The sequence below is a fragment of the Triplophysa rosa genome, linkage group LG6 (assembly GCF_024868665.1).
Source record: "Triplophysa rosa linkage group LG6, Trosa_1v2, whole genome shotgun sequence".
Classification (NCBI taxonomy): Eukaryota; Metazoa; Chordata; class Actinopteri; order Cypriniformes; family Nemacheilidae; genus Triplophysa; species Triplophysa rosa.
The window spans coordinates 8,442,457-8,461,090 of NC_079895.1; the positions used below are offsets into that span (position 1 = coordinate 8,442,457).

At 38.3% G+C, this 18,634-nt stretch overlaps 2 protein-coding genes across 6 annotated transcripts; both read left to right on the forward strand.

Annotated features, from left to right (window-relative positions):
- The first annotated feature begins 1,186 nt into the window (after nucleotides 1-1,186).
- On the forward strand, nucleotides 1,187-4,529 carry gpa33b (glycoprotein A33 (transmembrane), paralog b). The gene is made up of 7 exons (XM_057336986.1): nucleotides 1,187-1,232; nucleotides 1,781-1,944; nucleotides 2,082-2,298; nucleotides 2,396-2,560; nucleotides 2,646-2,762; nucleotides 3,252-3,378; nucleotides 3,528-4,529. Exons 1-7 carry the CDS (start codon nucleotides 1,187-1,189, stop codon nucleotides 4,156-4,158), a joined length of 1,467 nt encoding a protein of 488 aa, XP_057192969.1. The 3' UTR covers nucleotides 4,159-4,529.
- Nucleotides 4,530-5,360: 831 nt separating this feature from the next.
- On the forward strand, nucleotides 5,361-17,517 carry ildr2 (immunoglobulin-like domain containing receptor 2). Of its 5 annotated transcripts, none has more exons than XM_057336527.1 (10): nucleotides 5,361-5,470; nucleotides 7,646-7,975; nucleotides 9,318-9,437; nucleotides 12,718-12,774; nucleotides 13,382-13,528; nucleotides 13,689-13,859; nucleotides 14,726-14,839; nucleotides 15,536-15,737; nucleotides 15,845-16,484; nucleotides 17,008-17,517. In XM_057336527.1, exons 1-10 carry the CDS (start codon nucleotides 5,425-5,427, stop codon nucleotides 17,041-17,043), a joined length of 1,863 nt encoding a protein of 620 aa, XP_057192510.1. In that variant the 5' UTR covers nucleotides 5,361-5,424; the 3' UTR covers nucleotides 17,044-17,517. The 5 variants fall into 5 exon arrangements, with proteins under 5 accessions (XP_057192510.1, XP_057192511.1, XP_057192514.1 ...); XM_057336528.1 differs by having other exon boundaries at nucleotides 15,539-15,737; XM_057336531.1 differs by lacking the exon at nucleotides 14,726-14,839.
- The last annotated feature ends 1,117 nt before the right edge of the window (nucleotides 17,518-18,634 follow it).

An 18,634-nucleotide genomic window follows, 5' to 3' on the forward strand; every position in this document is an offset into this window, starting at 1 on the left:
AATTTTGGACATTTGTATATATTCATGAAATTGCATAAAAATCAAATAAAGAAAGAACATGCTCACAAGATAAAATCCTTATGTGGCCATTGTAGTGAAAGTTAAATGAAAGAAAAGTGGATGGACATCTGTTCTATGTTGCCAGGTCATTAAATTCGTTATGCTTCTCTTTGTTGGCAAAAAAAAAAACGTGTGCATCTTTTCATCAAGAAGATGGAGACTTAAGTGGTTCAGCTTTCGATGTTATACGGAAGTTTCATTTGCATTTAACACCGTTCTAACGGCTCAACGGAGATAACTAAGCAATTCCACAATCTGTAAATGTGTACTTGTCTATCAAACAAATAAGCTGAACTTGATTAAACAAGAACAGTAAACGTTCACATAACATGCTTGGAATGCCGTGTATTGTACAGTATACTGTATAATATCTGTGTTAAAAAGTAAAATAGAAGACGTGCAATTGTTTATTTCACAAATATTGTAAAATGTTATTCTTAATTGTATCCCACATCTCTTTATATTAAGGCCCCTGGGACGTCTCTGCGACTCAATGTGGACAGAGCGAAAGTAAGAAAAGGTCTGGATGTGGAAGTAATATAAACTGATGCGTTGTAATCATTTTTTTGTCTGAAGTTCGTCAACAAAAGGAAAATTAAATCTGCTCACAAAGCGCATGCAAACTCAATTCTGTCTCCAAGACAAGAGCACCATCTACTGGTCAAATATTTGGTGTACATCCCAGATGGAACCCATCACTGATTTTTTTAGCACAATCATTACTTTGTGGTTGATGAATACATACCTTACTTCAAGATTCCAGTAATTATTTCGAGAAAGAATAATTGAATCAATATGTAATACCAATACTGTAATACGGAAATACCAACAAACATACAGTCAAACAAACTGAATGTTTTATCCAGTGATAAGGCATGATATACTATAGTGTGTATTACTTCCCGTGTAGCGTGATCACTTCACACCTGCCGTTTTGTTACAACCATACTTGTAAAACTTTGAGGAAGAGGAATAGCTGGGTGAAGAGTCCAAAGGGCACACAAGGGTGTGGTAGATACTGGTGCAGAAGAGAAAACTGTTTCATTGAGCACAGGAAGCCAATAGATAAGTATAAGTCAGGAATATCTATCTATAAATTTGCCTGCAGACCACGTTCTTCATTAAAATGACGAACTGGAAACTGATTTTTTGCTGCTTTCATTTAATATCAGGTGAGATTGTTTTCCTGCGAGATCAGATGAAAGACATTTTATGTACGATAACTTAATGTGGTTAAAAAGGTCACTTGTATTCTTCTTAATTTTTTATATGTTTATATAAATGTTTATAAATTGTATTGTTGAAGTTCTGTTTCTCCGTATTTCCACAAGCTACCAAATGGTGGCTTTCATTGATCTACAAGTTTTAATAATTTATTCAGGTAACACAATGTACTTAATTCAGTAGTCATTTTTACAAATCATGTAGATTCATTTATTCTTAAATACTTCAATGAAAAATATTGATCAATAGTAGACAGTTCATGCAAGATTAATGAATGTATGAAAAATGGAAGGTAGGGATTTATAGAAAGGTGTGGTGCAAATACTGTGAATGAGGGTATAAGTTACTTGGACTCCATACTAAATTTTTTGAAGTCGTATTCTCCTAAATCGAGTTTTTAAATAATTTTTTTGCCTCAGGTGCTTTGTCTTGTGTAATATTGTTCTTGTAGTCCATGGTATACATTTTGCTATAGGACTCTCTCTTTGCCTTTTAGTGATGTCTGCTGGTTTTGGATTGGAAGTGACTATGAGTCAAGAATCCCTTGAGGTTGCCCGGGGTGATGATGTCACCCTTACATGTAATTTTAAACCTAAAAATCAAAACAATCCTCTTACCATCATCACATGGAGCGGTGATGCTGATGGGACTGCACAGAAGGTACAGTACACCTTACATAATTTTCTTCAATAATTTGCATAAATAATAAAGGTAAAAACAGTGTACTGTAATAACTCTTCAGAAGTTTCAAAATTTTTAAACACAAGCTATAAAACCATACATTTCCTTCTTAACAGGTTATTTTTGGGACCTACTACTCCGAAAATAATTTAGTAGACATTGGACCAGAGTATGAAGGTAAAGCCTCCATAGCGACTGAACTTGCCGCTCGAAAGTCAATGCTGACACTAAAACAAGTATCAATGAAAGAAAGCAGAAAAATCAGATGCTATGTTCAGATTCCTGGGGACAACGAGGGTCAGACCTCTGGCACTACCTTCCTTTTGGTTCAGGGTGAGAGTTCTACAACTAAATTGTTGTCTGTAACATCAGATATTTTAAAAAAAAGTAAAATCACATACATTTTGAATAAATAAACATTGTTTTACAGTTCCACCATCAAAACCCATCTGTAAGTTAGTAGGCACAGCAGAATACGGACAGAATATTAGCCTAACCTGTGTCTCTGAAGAGGGCTCTCCAACCCCTACGTACAAATGGGAGGGATATGATGTCAAAAACGTCCTCCGACCATTTCCACCCAAAACCACTGAAAGTATGTTCTTTCTGAGAATTTGCTATAGGCTATTTTATGACTATATCATTATTTGCTATAATTTGCACATGGTTTTGAGTCACAGAGGATGGAGTTTTGTCTCTGTTCAATGTATCCATGGAGACGTCAGGCTTCTATGTCTGCCTGTCAAGCAATAAGGTTGGATCAGAAAAATGTAACTTCACCTTGTCTGTAATCCCTCGTGAGTATTGGTACCTTTGCTTACTTTTACTATCTGTAGTTTCTCAGATTTATGCTCTTTTAGCTATTTTATCTTAAAAATATAAAACATATAAAACATTACTGAATAGACCCTATTTTCATAAAATATAATGACAGAAATGACTTTTCTTTGCAGCATGATGGAAGATAATGTTAAGCAATAGCCAAAGATCTATTGAAGTATTGTTTTAGAGTACTGTTGTAGGTACAGGATTTGGTCAAATCTTTGGGGAAATGATTTGATGTCTATGACAAAATTAGCACAACAGATTTTGATAGATCTGGAAAAAATCATAATATTGGGATGCTTGAGATGCTCTCAAGGGTCAACACGATGTTTGACCTTTATAACTTGGAAACAAATTCAAGTCTCTGTTTAACTCTGTAAAATGTCACATTAAACAAGTGAAATGGGTGGTGAATATCATTTTATGTTGACTTACATTTTTAAGTCTTCCTGTCTTTGCAGCCTCTATGAATATTGCTTCCACATTAGGCATTGTTGGTGGTTGTATTGCTGGAGTTGCATTGCTTATCATAATAATTTTCTGCTGTTGTCGCAAACGTAAACAGAAACCGGAGGAGTATGAAGTGGGGTACGTCTTTATTGATCTTCTAGAAGTAATATATAGCCTACATAAAGAGATTGTTGGTCATTAACAACACAAAAGTCATGTTTGTTGTGTCATGGAACAAAGAAACTGTATAATGGACAATTCATGTAAATGTTTATTTTTTGTTTCAGAACTCCTGTAGTGGAATATCTTGACAAACCATTAGCAGTAGTAGCAGAAGACTACAAAGACCAAAGGATGAAAAACATTGACGAGCAAAGTGAGAAAGTTAACCACGATGACGTCAGAGATAACTATGATGACCGCATGGGTATTCGTGATGACCTCAGTAATCGGGATGATGACCGCAAGGGTAGCCGTGATGAGCTCAGTTATCGTTATGATGACCAAAGAGGTAGCCGTGATGAGCTCAGAGTTCGGTACGATGACCGCAAAGGAAGCCGTGATGACCTCAGAGATCGGTACGATGACCGCAAAGGAAGCCGTGATGACCTCAGAGATCGGTATGATGACCGCAGAGGTAGCCGTGATGAGCTCAGAGAACGGTACAATGAACGCAGAGGTAGCCGTGATGAGCTCAGAGAACGGAACGATGAACGCAGAGGTAGCCGTGATGAGCTCAGAGAACGGAACGATGAACGCAGAGGTAGTCGGGATGAGCTCAGAGAACGGTACGATGAACGCAGAGGTAGTCGGGATGAGCTCAGAGAACGGTACGATGAACGCAGAGGTAGTCGGGATGACCTCAGCAATAGGTATGATGATAAAAGAGAACGCCATACTGTAGGTATAATTGAGTGAGTATTATGAACAACAATGGTAATATAGCCCATAACCATGAAATCGTCAATCTACTTTTTTGCTAGATAGTAATAATATGTTATATAAAACATAAACTCTAAAAATGCTTGTCTCAAAAAGGGACAAACCCAACCTTTGGGTAAATTAACCTGTGCTGGCCTGCTGGGTTGTTTCAATTCAAAATTCTGGGTTGTTTTAAACCATTGTTGGGTCAAAAATAAATATTTTCTGGGTTAATTTAACGCAGTGGCTGGGTTTGTCCCTTTTTATCCAACGCTGGGTTGGAACGAGTATAAAATCATCAGTCATATTTCTAAATCATAGTAAATATATTTTGATTATTTTTCAGAATCATCTGGGTATTTTTTTGTAGTTGTCATTTGTAAATTTATTAAACAACATTATTTTGAATTTAAAATGTTAAAACTTACATTTTATATTTGGAATTTGTTTTCGTAACGTCTCTTTTTATTCACTTCATAAATAGCTTTTTCATTATTTTTCTACATGTTACCAGCTTGATAACTTAGCCTACTGTGGTTCTTTTTTGTAATCATATTAATGTTGCATAATTTGATTTGTGAGTCAAATTGTAAAAATGTAAAATTAGTCTTGTTCATTCTACATATTGGAATTGTGATTCATCAAAATGACTAAAATGTGTTCACAAATGCGTATATATGATACATTATATCCCATGTGTAAGATACAATGTTATTGCCATATCATAAGGGCCTTATCATGATCATTTCTGTTATTAGTGTTTTTAATAAAAAAAGTGTCTTTGAAACAAATCTACAAATATTTGTAGCCTACTTATTTGACTTTTTACCATGTTTTTTTAAAGACTTTTTACTTGAAATTTACTTTTCTTTATTTAATATAATATTTCCTTTTGCTTTAATAATTTCTCTTTCAATGTTTTCTATAGTTTTTTCTACATTTTCCTGGTAGATGCATCCACGTTTGATGATAGGTAAACTGCTTTAACTGAGTGTCATGCAAAGTCATTTTCGATACTTGTTTCGATCGCTTTCATTCTGTACAAAGCATTGAGTCAATATATATGATCGATCAACACAGCAAAAGCCGTTCAGCAGATTTAGGTGTTTCAGGGTTTCAGTTGTTATGCACACAGTTGTCCCCACCCGTTCTGTTTGTGGTACAGTCCATTCACTCTGAACGGCGCAGCAGAGATGAAGCGAATAACAGTCCGGGGGAAGATGGACTAGATACCTAAGCAACTGAACCGCTACAAACTACATCATGCTTTTCTTACACGATCATTGGATTCTGTTTATACTGTTTTCACGTGAGTTTTAATCTGCTTTACATTTTATTTCTGTGTAGAAAACAGAGACAGGCAGCTACAAACTACACTCATCTATAAAGTGCAACAGGATGCGAGTTTCAGACACCGGTTTTATTTTTAGATCACGGGACGGCGCGAGGTTTTCAACAAGAAAATTTTCAAATAAAAACAAATTAATTTTTTAACAAATATTTACAAATTAAAATTAGGCCTATATTAAAGAGTAGTTTGAAAAGGAAAGTTCAATATTAGGATCTTTTTATTGTTCAATTCAAGAATGATATCTAATAACTTATAAACTTTAAAACAGACGGAAAGGAATGTGTACTTGTGTTCAGCGTCAGATTATTGTTGCTTGAATGTCTGTCTGCATATGTCATATTTCATTTTAATTGTATTTCGTAAGTATTTTGCACCATTAAAACTATTATACCCCCTAGTTTTCGTTGTGGAAAAGATTTGTGGGAAGTGCTGCTGAATGTGTGTCAGCCAGTAAATCTGCATTGAATCAGTTTTTGAAGTGTGCATGCAACAGACACAATACAACATATGTTATGGCTGTTAAATGGGCAGCTCATTGGCTAACTTTGCACTTTTTATTTACATAAACATGCAAGTTAAAAGTAAACCAAATAGATAAAGCTCATGATAGTCAGGACATTTAACTGTGTTTAAATGTTGTAGGGAAAAGTTGCTTTAAGTTGGTGAGCAGCCCAATACTATTTGCAATAATACCTCCTTATTTATTATACAATACTTTTGTTAATAGCATCAGGCTATTTATTTATTAATACGTATCAACATGGTGGAGATCAAGTGGAGTGATAGTAACGGCTTGGTTTAAATCTCCTAAACCTAATTGGGCGTTCATGGATGACTGAGTGTATCTTATTGGTGGGACCTCAACTTCCCCCTCCTGCACTGGGTTCTGGTGGGTGGGGGTTCACTTTAATGCCAAACAATGAGTCAAACAGGCAACAGAGAGGACAAAAGGAGGACCCCCCAAACCCCCAACCAAGTATTACAGAATGAAATGCAGAAATCTCAAATGTATTCCCCTCACTAACACGATCCATCCAAAAGTACACCAGGAAAATGCTCAGGAAGTTGCTCTATTTCCTGTCAGGCAACAATGCATGAACACGGATCTCATAGACATCTGTGATGACAAGATGTTGTATATTTTTTCTTGCTGTGCTCCACCCTTTGATGAGAAGTTGGGTGACACAAACTTCTCCATCTCCTCCCTACTTGGACTAAACAACTCTTTCTCCATTCTAAGAATTTTCCCTGAATATTTAGGTTGCACAACCCCACCCCGATCAAACAGTCAGAGACTCCAGAGATACAGGCTGTGATGTCTCTTCTAAAATGACAGCCCCCACCCTATGCACCCCACGCAGCATGGAATTTAACTTTTCTCTAGTTTAACTCAACCACCCCACCTCTCCCTCTCTCTTGGATGCTTCTCTGATTTTGTCCATCTTGTTGTTCCATAATCTCCCACACACGGCTGGACAAACACACTCTTTCATGGTTAGGCACACACACTCGAATGCTCAGACTGAGTAGATCCAGATGTTTTCAGTTGTTTGTGCTTTCAAGTCGTCTTACCTCGTAATCTCTAGCTGATAAAGTGAATAGTGAACATGGTGTGACTAAGCATTCTTAAAGAGAGGCACTGTGCAAATTTAGGGTTTCGTTTGATCCGCTGGTTGGTCAAGCATAGTCTGAGAAAGGGCTTTGGGTAATGAGCACATGTCTGACTGTACCATTACACTTACGGTTCTCAAACACCATAATACTAATCACGAACAGGTCAGTAGTCATTATATCTGTTGAAACACCCAATGACATCACTCTCTTTACTGATGGGTGTTGCCCACATATGGGACACTTTACATTTTTTGGCTTTAGAGCAGTTGTACAGCACAAATATCTTATACTGTGAGAACCTTTACTTATGTCATAATAGTTTGTTTAATATAAAAATGTAGCATGAAAAGTACCAGCATAAGCATTTCTCAAACAAATACTTTTAAATAAAAAATGTAGCTTTTGCAAATTCTGATAAACGTACTGTCTGGTGCAACCAAATCCGTGTTTCAGTACTAAATTGGATGTGTTTATTATATATTGTAATTCACTATAAATCTCTCTCTCTTGTTTTCGCAGTGCAAAGTGTTAATGGTGTACAAGTGATCGTGAAAGATGAGAAGAAGTTTGCCATGCTGTTCTCCCCCATCGTTCTTCCGTGTCATTACACCACCCATTCCACTCAAATTGCAGTGGTGCAATGGTGGTATAAGTCCTTCTGTACGGACCGCACACGGGATTCTTTCACGTTTACAGAGACCCTGGGGGTCCATGTCTCTGATGTGCGAGGCACCTCTCATCTGGACTGTTCAGACAAGAGCCGGACTGTCCGCATAGTGGCCTCTGCACAGGGGGCTTCAGTGACCTTAGCGGAACACTACAAAGAGAGAGACATCTCCATCATAAACAGTAATGCTTCTCTGATGTATTTTATAATTGCTTTTAGCTGGAGGAAGTTTTGTGGTGGAAGTGGAGGAGATATTGTATTGTATATAGGGCAGAATAGTTTATTGACTCTGATCATAACTTTATTAAATTGTTAAAGCAAGAGGTGAAACATGAAAATCATAGTGTTTGTCATCTGGAACATGGAAATACCAAACCTAATGACCTAATGAAGGGGGCTTCCAGTTCATTTATTAACTAGTGACTTTAGCAGGTCCCAAACACAGAATGACACGGTACAATGGTCAATTAGTTGACATAGGAAGTCTTTAAAAAAAGTGATTTCTTAAAGTGAAGTAAAAACCATTAGCTTTCAGATGCTACTTTTCAAGTAGCTGGAGGGTCCAAATACGTTCTAGGGGCCTTGTATAATAAAATCAAATTTTATTACACTATTATTGAATTTTGAGATGCCTCATCTGCACTCTCATGCGTAATCTCCCTCTTAGGAAACCTGGCCGATTGTGCTGTGTTTTCCTGTTCCTTAAATGGGGCTTTTTTCTAGGTGGCACAATGGTCAGGGGGGTGGACCTCATAAAGGTCTCACAAAACACCCCCGCAGCTTTCCTTATCAAACACAAACACTCTCTCCTCTGACTTTAGCTAACAGAGTTCTCCCTCCTCCACACACATCTCCAGCAAAGACTTCAACTGTTGAGACAAATTATTACAGATAGATAATGAGTATGAATGATGTGTTGTTCTTATCGCATTACCGGTGAGTGCCAAAGGCACCTGCTGTAGTTCTAACTAAATACATTTATTGAAAGTTATAGTTTGAGATACAAACAGGTAGAATGGATTTGAATAAAATGTGACCCTGCCTGTGAAACCCAGATAAAGTCATTTTTTGTAAATGTTAAAGTCCCAGTGAAATTAAAAATAACAATTCCTATTTTTTCATGATCTTGCGGCGTTTATTGTAAATAGCTTACCAATGTGGGTCATTCTCTTTTAAAATTTCATATGCCCTCATAATCTTGACTATCCATTTCAAATGGCGTAAGATAGACGGCTTGGGCGGAGCATCCGTTAACTCCTCCCCTTCAACTGTCAGTCTGCTGCTCCCAGTTCCAAATGCAAATGGTTGTTTTTATACATCCAATCAAATCGCAGTGAAAACAAGCCACGCCCACTATTTTATCTCATGAAAATCCGTTTCACTCGGAAATGTGTCAAAATACAGAAGTAAAAACATTCGCAACTTCCGCCTCACAGGGACATTAATGATATATTTATATAATTATATATTCATAAATATTTTTGTGGATATCAATATGAAGCGTATTATGTTCTGTTCTTTCAGAAGCAGATCTGCGCATTGGACAATTGCAGTGGGGTGACAGCGGGGTTTACTTTTGTAAAGTTATCATTGCTAATGATTTGGAAGGAATAAATGAAGACCAGGTGGAGCTACTGGTGCAAGGTCAGTCTTCTAAGAGCACATCCTCTTCTGCAAACACAAAAATGTTGTTTGCCATCTGTCTAACATGACTTAATACAAGGTTAAAGTGTTCAAAAAACAGTCGGCAGGCGCATGCTTTTAATACTTGTGATCATAGGATTTTCTATTAAAAAGAACATTTAAGAGCTTTGTCGATCACCAAACATGTTTGTTTGTGTGTGTATGCTTGGTTATTGTGTCTGAATGATTGTTAATAGCAATCCCTGTCTGAATTACGAAGTGCACTTACAAGCGCTACCATGGTGACGACTGAACGGCGCATGCCTCTCAACAGGCCTCAGTTTCTCAATAAGAGACTCTATTGTTCATCTGAGCCCCGGTAGTTTGGGACAGCCTCACATATTCTACACGTCCAGGACAGGACCACTGCAGAGAGAAACTGTGTGTGACTGACCCAAACTGCTTAAGTTATTTCTGTGTCAGCTAGACAAAGGAAAGTCAGATGCCTCAAGCCAGACAAAGAGTAAATAACTGGCAGTTATTGACGTGAGCAATATAAGCTGCATCTTAAGCCGTTACCATGGGAGCAAAGGGGTTTTCAGGGGACGGAAGATGCCGGGGCCTCTAGTACAGCCCTGTGTGGTGTAGAAAAAAAGAAAAATACAAGAACAAAGAGAGAGAGAGACGGAGAGAGGGTTAGAGCTAATCTTAGATAGGAGGATCAACGAGAGTGTTTCATATATACTTAGAAGTGCAGCAGGCCACTTGTGTACACTGAGTAATCAAGATTTAATTGGTTTATGAAGTGGAGGAATATCAATGGATCTCGGTGGGTTAGATTAAATCTGGTGTATTGAGTGAGAGTTGCTGTAGACTTTGAGCCAGACACTCCCTATTCTATCTATCATACTTTCTATCCAGTCACTACTTTCAGTTTTTCTTTTGCTTACAGTTTGGCCCTGATGCTGAGCTTTTAAATAATTAGCTTACGCAATTTTGCACAATAAGGCTGTTGCTCAAAATGAGGGTTAGGGATTTGAACACATCCCTTGGAATTTAGAAATAACCAGGGGCGGTTCTATGGTCAGTGGATGTTCCAAGCGTAGCCCAGAGCTCTGTGGTTGCAAATAGATCCTTTGATTAAAAATGTAAATGTTACATACTTAAAAATAAAAGTTAACATGCAACATCTTCAAGTTATCATTTAAATATTACTAAAGACAATCAGCCATGAATCAGGCGTGCTTTAAAACACACTAGTTAATAAAATAAACAAATAAATGGACAGGTTTGTCTCTTTGACACTAATATGTGTCATTAAAAGTATTAAATGTTCATTAGATCTAGATGGATTCCAAACAGACCCTGTAGTTTGTCTATTTTTTAAGGTTTGTCTGCAGAACATAAGATTACAATTTAACAAGTATTCTAATTTACCGGTTTACAGTAGATTTTATGAGTAATATTATGTGATTTATAGAAGACGCATACATCCCTTCACACCTAGTGCCACTAATATGTAAGTTATCACATGCTGGATACAAATATTTCGTTAAAGGGACAGTTCACCCAAAAATGTAAATGATGTCATAATTTATTCACCCTCATGTCATTCAAAACCTGTAGATGACTCATTCTTCTGTGGAACACAAAAGAAGATATTCTGAGAAATGTCAGGATAGGTTTTGTGTCTATACAATGGAAGTCAGTGGGGTTCAATGGTGTTTGGTTACCAACATTCTTCAAAATATCTTCTTTTGTCTTCTACAGAAGAAAGAAAATCATACAGGTTTGGAATGACACGACGGTGAATAAATGATGATGAACTATCCCTTTAAATCATGCTGTTACTTTTTAAATAATTGGACTTGCGATTTTTTTTAAAATAGCTGAGGATAAATTACATCGAAGGTCATCATTAGTGACTTGGGGGTGAAACTCTTTAGACTCATAATGAACATCCTCACAACCTCCCACATCACCCAAAAAATAAGGCAGTGAGTTTTAAAGGGGCATGCACCACACAGCCTCTGTACGTTTTCAGAAAAATAAAAAAAATAGTTCTCAATGTTCTCCCAAGGGATTCACAAAGCATGTCTTTACATATGTCTCTTTCTCTGTTCCCATTCCCTGTACCTCTCAGAATCAGTGTGAGGTTTCCTCTAGGCTACTCTCAGGTTACAGTTGCTTTAATTAAAGGTAATAGCAGAGTAGAGAAGCTGATGGCAACCCACACACAGCACAGAGACGTGGATACTATTTTTCCTCTTCCTGTCTGCCAGCTCAGCACTTCCTGTCACTCAGGGATACATCTGCCCTGACTGTGGTCATATTTGTGCATGACACTCTTGTTCAGGGAGGGACATGTTAAAAACAAAATTCTTCTTGCACATATTTAGAAAGTGTTTTTCATGTGTGCTGGCACATTTTGGAATGCAACAAGCTCCAAGCATTTTTATTTATACTTGAGTTTCAAGCTTTATACTGAAAATAAAGGTCAGGTAGGTGGTGAGAATGCACTTTGCTTTTGGCAGCGTTTCAGGCATTGACAAAGTATTCTCTGTAAAATAGACTCTACGTCTAAGGACACCCTCATTTCTCTCTCAGGGAGGATCTTTGTTGGAAGCTGATTGGACAGTTCTTTAATGCCAAACAATGCCAACACTGTCTCCGTGGTGATGCCGTAACCCTTCCCCCCTTACAGGATGGCTAATGAGGCCGTGTGATTAATTAGTCTCCCATATTTCTCTGCTGCCTCCCGCTTTAAAGCCCCGTCCGCCTCGACTTCCCTTCGTGCACATTGGAGAACCTGATCTGTTGCTCAGGGCAGATATAAATACTGAATGCATACATCAACATAAGCAGGTGCTGGGAATCTGCGATGTCAGAATATCATTAGTTTCTGTCATTGAGCTGTATACAGAATTCATTAATAAATAAAAAGAGATCGACAAAACAATTCACAGATTAAGAAAGATTTTTTTATCCAATTTACATTCAGGTGTGGACACCGTTTGTCCGATAGTGTTTCTGCATGCACGCTTTGTTTAGATGTAACATTCCTCAATGAGATTAACAGACATTGCGCCCGATTTAGTCTAAACGGGCAAAATGGCAGATCAAAGTTTAAAACCAGAAATCATGCAAGTGTCAAATCAGCTTTCAGATTACACTTTTGAGAAATTCCTAGCCACTAACACAGTAACATTTCAGTAACACACGCGCCTTTGGCCCACGACTCTTTAAACTTTCACGCTCTGTCCACTGCTTCTGTTTATGTCTGATCTTCTCCCTTTTCCAGGTAGGACAGGTGTGCTGGATGACATCCTGCCTGAGTTTGATTTGGAGATTATGCCAGGTACGCCTGCCATACCAGTTCTTTCCTTTTTCTCTCTCTTTTCTTTCCGGTGGGTCCTCTCACGTGGGTCCTCTTTAACTCACTTGCTTCATCCTCTGCTCCAATCAACACATAACCAAACCGAACAAAACAGCTAAATTATATTGTTTATTTTGAGGACACAGCTTGCAACATTTATACATACTACCAAAATGTATACTTTGAAGTTTCCATAAGCACTGTGAGACATTCTTGTGAATTAAGAATGTGTCTGTTTACTAAGAAAGTTATCTGCAATGTATGCTTTAGGAATTTTAAGACCACACCTAAAGGAAGTTTGTCATTAGTTTTGTATAAAGTCCTGATAAGAGGGGTCTGAATCATACACACGCTCCCTTGCGGTTGGTCACGATCACAGGCTTTACATCCTGTGGGCAGAAATGATTTCAGGACAGCATTTCCTTTTAGGATCTGCTTTTCGTCGCTACAGAAACCAAGCTTCCTGATGCGTTTTATGTGTCACTCTCACATGCATCACATCCTGATATTTCTTACGTCATCATGGCATTCATGTCTAAATAAATCCGTTTTTTTACATGGACCTCTGTCTGTCTTGTCTCTGTCTTAGAATGGGTGTTTGTGGGAGTTGTCGTCCTCGGTAGCATCCTCTTTCTGCTACTGGTTGGGATCTGCTGGTGTCAGTGTTGCCCTCATTCCTGTTGTTGTTACGTCCGCTGCTGCTGCTGTCCTGATACATGCTGTTGTCCAAAACACTGTAAGTAATAAAACAATCTCAATATCTCAATATGTGGTTTCAGTAATGCAATTACATTGCATTATTTTAAGCCTAATGAGCCCTAAGAATCAACCTGCTGTTTTCCTCATACACACATTTCTTAAATAATAATAATAAAACTTTAAAATGTCTTTTTCAGTATATGAAGCAGGGAAGATGGCAAAGAGCAGCCAAGCTCCTCAGATTGCCATGTATCAACCTTATTACGTTCCTGGTATTCCTGTGGTTCCTTCAACTGCACCATCTCTCATTGATCCCAAGCTGATCCCAACTGCTGTCCCTCCTTCAGTAGAAAACAATATAGTCGGAGGTAAGAGACAATAATAGCGATAACAATAATTTAAACATTTTACATGCTCATGGTGCTGTTCATCTATATAGCAATATGTATTAAATGCAATGCTAAAAATATTTGAATGCCTTGGGTTATTTTTTATTCTTGGCCTCCCATCTGCCCAATCTGAAAGTATTTTTTCATTATACAGAAGTTTTATAGAAATGCATTATAGATCACATTCAGCTGGTAACTTACACCTTCGTTTAAAAAGAATCAAGTTGTCATTGTGGTTGGATAAGAGAAGAGAGCGCTTGGTGCATTTATGTTGGTAAACGTAATTTTATAAAGGCACCCACCAGATTCCTCCCCTTACATGGAATTCGCCATGTTGTTTCTACAGTAGCCCTAAATGGACAAACGGCTCTACAGAGCGCGTTTCGTAAATACGTTATCTCCTTCGGCAAAGAAGCGAAAACGTGACGACATCTTAGCCCTGTGTCAGCCAATGTAGTGCTTCGAAAGGAAAGGGGGAGAGGTGGAGTGAGCCATTGGTTGCAATTCGCAACCTCATCGCATTAAAATTCATACACTGTACCTTTAAGAGTGTAGAAAGAGTAGGAAAACACATCTCAATCTGTTAAATGTTTTCTGCAATTTGGTGTCTTTCACATCGAGATTATGGGTAGTGTAATTCTTCGGCTATTTTAAAGTTAATTACTGACACAGTATGTAGTATTCAGTATACAGTAGTGTTTGCACATACTTATGTAACCAAGCACTGTGTAAGGTTAAGCTATGTAGGTGTCCTAAATGTACAGTACATTAACTTTGAATGATGTGTGCATGTGTGATAACACGGACACAGCTACAACACACAGATCACCTGTGTGTGTCCACAGTGCGCAGTGGCTATCGACTCCATGCCAGTCAGGGTCAGGACGCTATGAAGGTTGTGTACTACGTAGAGAGAGACCTGGCGCAGTTCCACCCTACCAAGGGGGCCAGTCATCCATGTAAGCCTGTATGCAGTTTTTGTATACTGTGTGTGAATGGAGGCGTTTGTGAAGTTCAGTTAGTGGGACGCTAAAACAATCTGAAATAGACTCTTATACATATCATCATAATGACTATCATCAATGTTCCAGTAAAGGGGAAGTGTGTAATTTCTGCCCAACTAAACAGAATTGCAAATGCAAATGGTTTTTCAAATAGTTCTTGGTTACCCCCTGATGGTAGATACTGTAACTAAATAAAGTAGCTTTCCTCTGCTTTTTAAAGTAGCTGTGCAATCAGGTGAAATAAAATCGTTGCATAAGAACAAATCAGAAACGTTTGATCATGTTATAGTACAGTATATGATTTATCAAAGCCTAGTGTTTTTGGAGTGATTCGAAGAGCCTGAAATCGACCTTTGCTTCCACGTTTTACATGAAAGCTGCACCGGCAGGTCTGAACTTAAACATGGCATGAATGTTCTTGAGAACATGTCCTGGAGTTGTCTTTCTTTAGCATGTAAATGTAATTGCCTTCCATTCATATTTAAAAAAAAAAAACATCTAAAGCGAAATGTTACATGCCCATGTGAATTCAAAATATGCTAACCAAGTTCCTAACTTCTGACTTGACACAATTTTTTTCTGGCTGATTAGCGTGACAGTGACAGAATGGCTGAGAGTCTCAAAGTCTTTGTAATGATGTCATTGTGTCAGCAGCTGGCAGCCTATCAGAACTGAGCTCTCTGCATGATGCTGATGTAGACTTCAGGCAGACCTATAGGCAGATCCAGAGGAAGGCACTGCCACCCATCAGCGACCATGGCGACGAGCCACGCCTCCGAACTGCATCAATTGGCCATGGGCTCCGCCACTCACATTACCAAAGCAATAATTCTTTGGATGAGCATGACAGCAGGTACAATTTGAGTGTGTGAACAAAATATGCTCTAATATTTTAACACTTAACCGTAATGATGTCAGAGCATATGGCCACGGCCACTAATATAACGTCAGTTTATCCAGGTGGAACTGTCGCTCCGAGTACCTGCCTCGCAAAGCCTTTGACACCAGGGGCCGTACGGGGTCGTTAGATGAACTTGAAGAGTTTGCCATGTCATACGGCCCACATGGTCGTCAGCGAGGTGACGTTCGAGAACCTCAGCGAGACTTCGAAATGGCCCCGAGGTCACGGGACCATTACACATCCTATCGAGACGGCCCTCGTTGTTCCCGTGATGCAGACGACGATGACTGGCGTCGGCGAGACTCACCGCCGTCCCCGCCTAAAAGGCGCGGTGCCAGCGAGCGTTACGCTGCCCGTCAGAGGTCGTATGATGACACCTACCTGAACAGTCTGCTGGAGCGCAAGGCCAGGGGCGAGCGTGGAGAGCGAGGTGGGAGGGCTGACAATGACAGTGACACACCCTCAAAAGGCAGTTCCAAGAAGAGCAGTGACTGTTACAATAGCAGGTCACCTAGCAACCGGCCCGAGGAGGATGATCCATTACCTCCGTACTCTGAAAGAGAGGCAGAGAGGTTTAAAAATGAACGGTACAGGACCGCTGACCCTGCCATGCGCCCTTTTTCGTACACACGGCCGGCCCATGGGCTTGCCCATACGTTGCAGGAGCGCAGGGAGGAAAGAGACAAACCCAGGAAACTGGTGAGTTATTTGTGAACTTCTGCCCTGTTGGTGTATGGTGTTTTTGTACTTTAAAGGGTGGACGAAAGAGAGCAAATTTCATTCAAAAGAAGATAAGAGTTTACTGAGATGCCACCATGTGGTCCCATTTAAACCAATTGTGAAGTGACAAAGTAGAAAGACGTAAAAAAAAATGGAATAAAAATGTTTCAGTAGTAAAGTTAGTATGTTTATTTAAATTATGGAATTAAAATATTCCACCAGCCTATTTTTGTACTTTTCATCTGCCAACAGTTTTTTAAAGAGGCACTGCTGTGTTATCTTTTTTATTTTGATATGTAAATACTATCTTTACAAGAATGTATGTAAGTCAAAGTCCACATTGAATTATGAAAACGATTGTTAACGCCTCAGGCATCTTCTGACTGACATACTAACTCTAATGGGCTTGCATTACTGCACAAGACTGCCGCACTAACAACGCATCAGCAAACGCATCACGCTAATGGGTGTCTAATGTGTGGCTCTTAATGTTTTTTAACAGACCACTCACCTAAGCAGAGACACTTTAATTGTGTGACATCATCAGACTGAACTGACATCATACTGTTAACATCACCATCAAGCTGAAGAGAAATGCACCAGACACCAAGAATCAATCAGGACACATTACACAGGATTACAAAGACATGAAGAATCAAGGGGAGGGACTTACTGTATGAACGTGTTTGTGTTTACCTGAATTACAATTTTACATTTCGTACTTTATTAGGTAAAAAGTAGTCTTCTCTACTACCAATGCACTTGAATTTTGTGATCTAAATTTTACAACAAGGACTTCAAAATATTCAAATTATGTTTTTAATTATTTTGCTCGGTTGTGTTATAAACATTCCTTGATGTTTTTTATGCCTTAAGTACTGTAACTGGACACTGTCTCTGATATTTCAGTGTTTGTTTGCACTGCACCGTAAATGTATGCGTCATCTTTTAGCTTTTCAAGGGAATATGTGCCATTTATTTGTATTCCATGATTTTAAATAATGATTTTGATACGAACATTTGCTGTCTGTATGTTTTCTTTAGTACGGTTGATAACCTCTGTGTATTCATGATAACTTGTCTGTGTTCCTTATCACTCAAGTTAATGCAAACTACAAAGACTTTCCTCTTTGCTCTTGCTTCAACATATTTAAAAACAACAAATAAGAGATTTTTCCAGCAATAATGACCAGACCGAGGCCCTGCAGGAAACTGGACAGGACAAAGTAAAGGAAAGGATGCTTCTTGCCAGGATGAGATTACAATACAAGGAAACAATATCATACAAGCCTTCAAAGGTGTTTAGTGGTCAAACTGTTTTGCACTATTATCTGCATTTCCCTTTTTTCCACACACTCTCACAGTGTAATTAATAGTTATTCGGTGCACATTTGTTATTAATAATAAGGAATTCAACTGAAATTATTATTAATAATAACTAAGCAATTCAAGTTCATTAATGTTACTGTAGACCGTTTGTTTTTATAAGTAGGCTAATGCAGCAACTTTATTCTTATCTTGTTCGTTATGTGCAACCGTTTCAATCTCGGATAATAATGTCAGAAATTGAACAACGTTTAAGAATTAAAATGGCCTTAGTAAAGTTTTCTATATAACTTTTTAGTATATAGTATTTATAATTATATAACGTTGGGAACATTTTGTAAATGACAGACGTCACGCTACAAAAAATATTGGCGCCCCAAAGGTTTTCGTGGATAAAAGTGCTCGTCTAAGAATATGGGTTTACCGTTTGTTATTGGGTAGTTGACAGACTAATATACAAATTTTCATATGCATAATAATATAAAACAATTTAACATGAACAGTTTGTTTTCTAAATTTTGCTGTCACACCATAGCAAACACTACCCATTGCACAACAAAATGATAAGCAGAGATACAAAGTTTACTGTTTGTAGAAAGGTCGCCCTCTACTGGTTTATTGATAAACTACACTTTGACGCTTCAAAATAAACAATGCAATATTCCTTTCGTTTAAAACGATGATTTACATTTGCAATGAAACAAAGTGGACACGCAAAACGAATATTTTATAAAGAAGCATTTGGTGACACGTACTGTTCCAGACACACCTCTGTTGTTGTGTGTGATGCACCTGTTCAGGGG

Coding starts and splice junctions, on each gene's coding strand:
- ildr2 (XM_057336527.1), top strand. CDS start 5,425: ATGCTTTTCTTACACGATCATTGGATTCTGTTTATACTGTTTTCAC. Junction 7,976..9,317: donor AGACATCTCCATCATAAACA/GTAATGCTTCTC, acceptor CTGTTCTTTCAG/AAGCAGATCTGCGCATTGGA. Junction 9,438..12,717: donor GGTGGAGCTACTGGTGCAAG/GTCAGTCTTCTA, acceptor TCCCTTTTCCAG/GTAGGACAGGTGTGCTGGAT.
- gpa33b (XM_057336986.1), top strand. CDS start 1,187: ATGACGAACTGGAAACTGATTTTTTGCTGCTTTCATTTAATATCAG. Junction 2,299..2,395: donor TACCTTCCTTTTGGTTCAGG/GTGAGAGTTCTA, acceptor ATTGTTTTACAG/TTCCACCATCAAAACCCATC. Junction 2,763..3,251: donor CACCTTGTCTGTAATCCCTC/GTGAGTATTGGT, acceptor CTGTCTTTGCAG/CCTCTATGAATATTGCTTCC.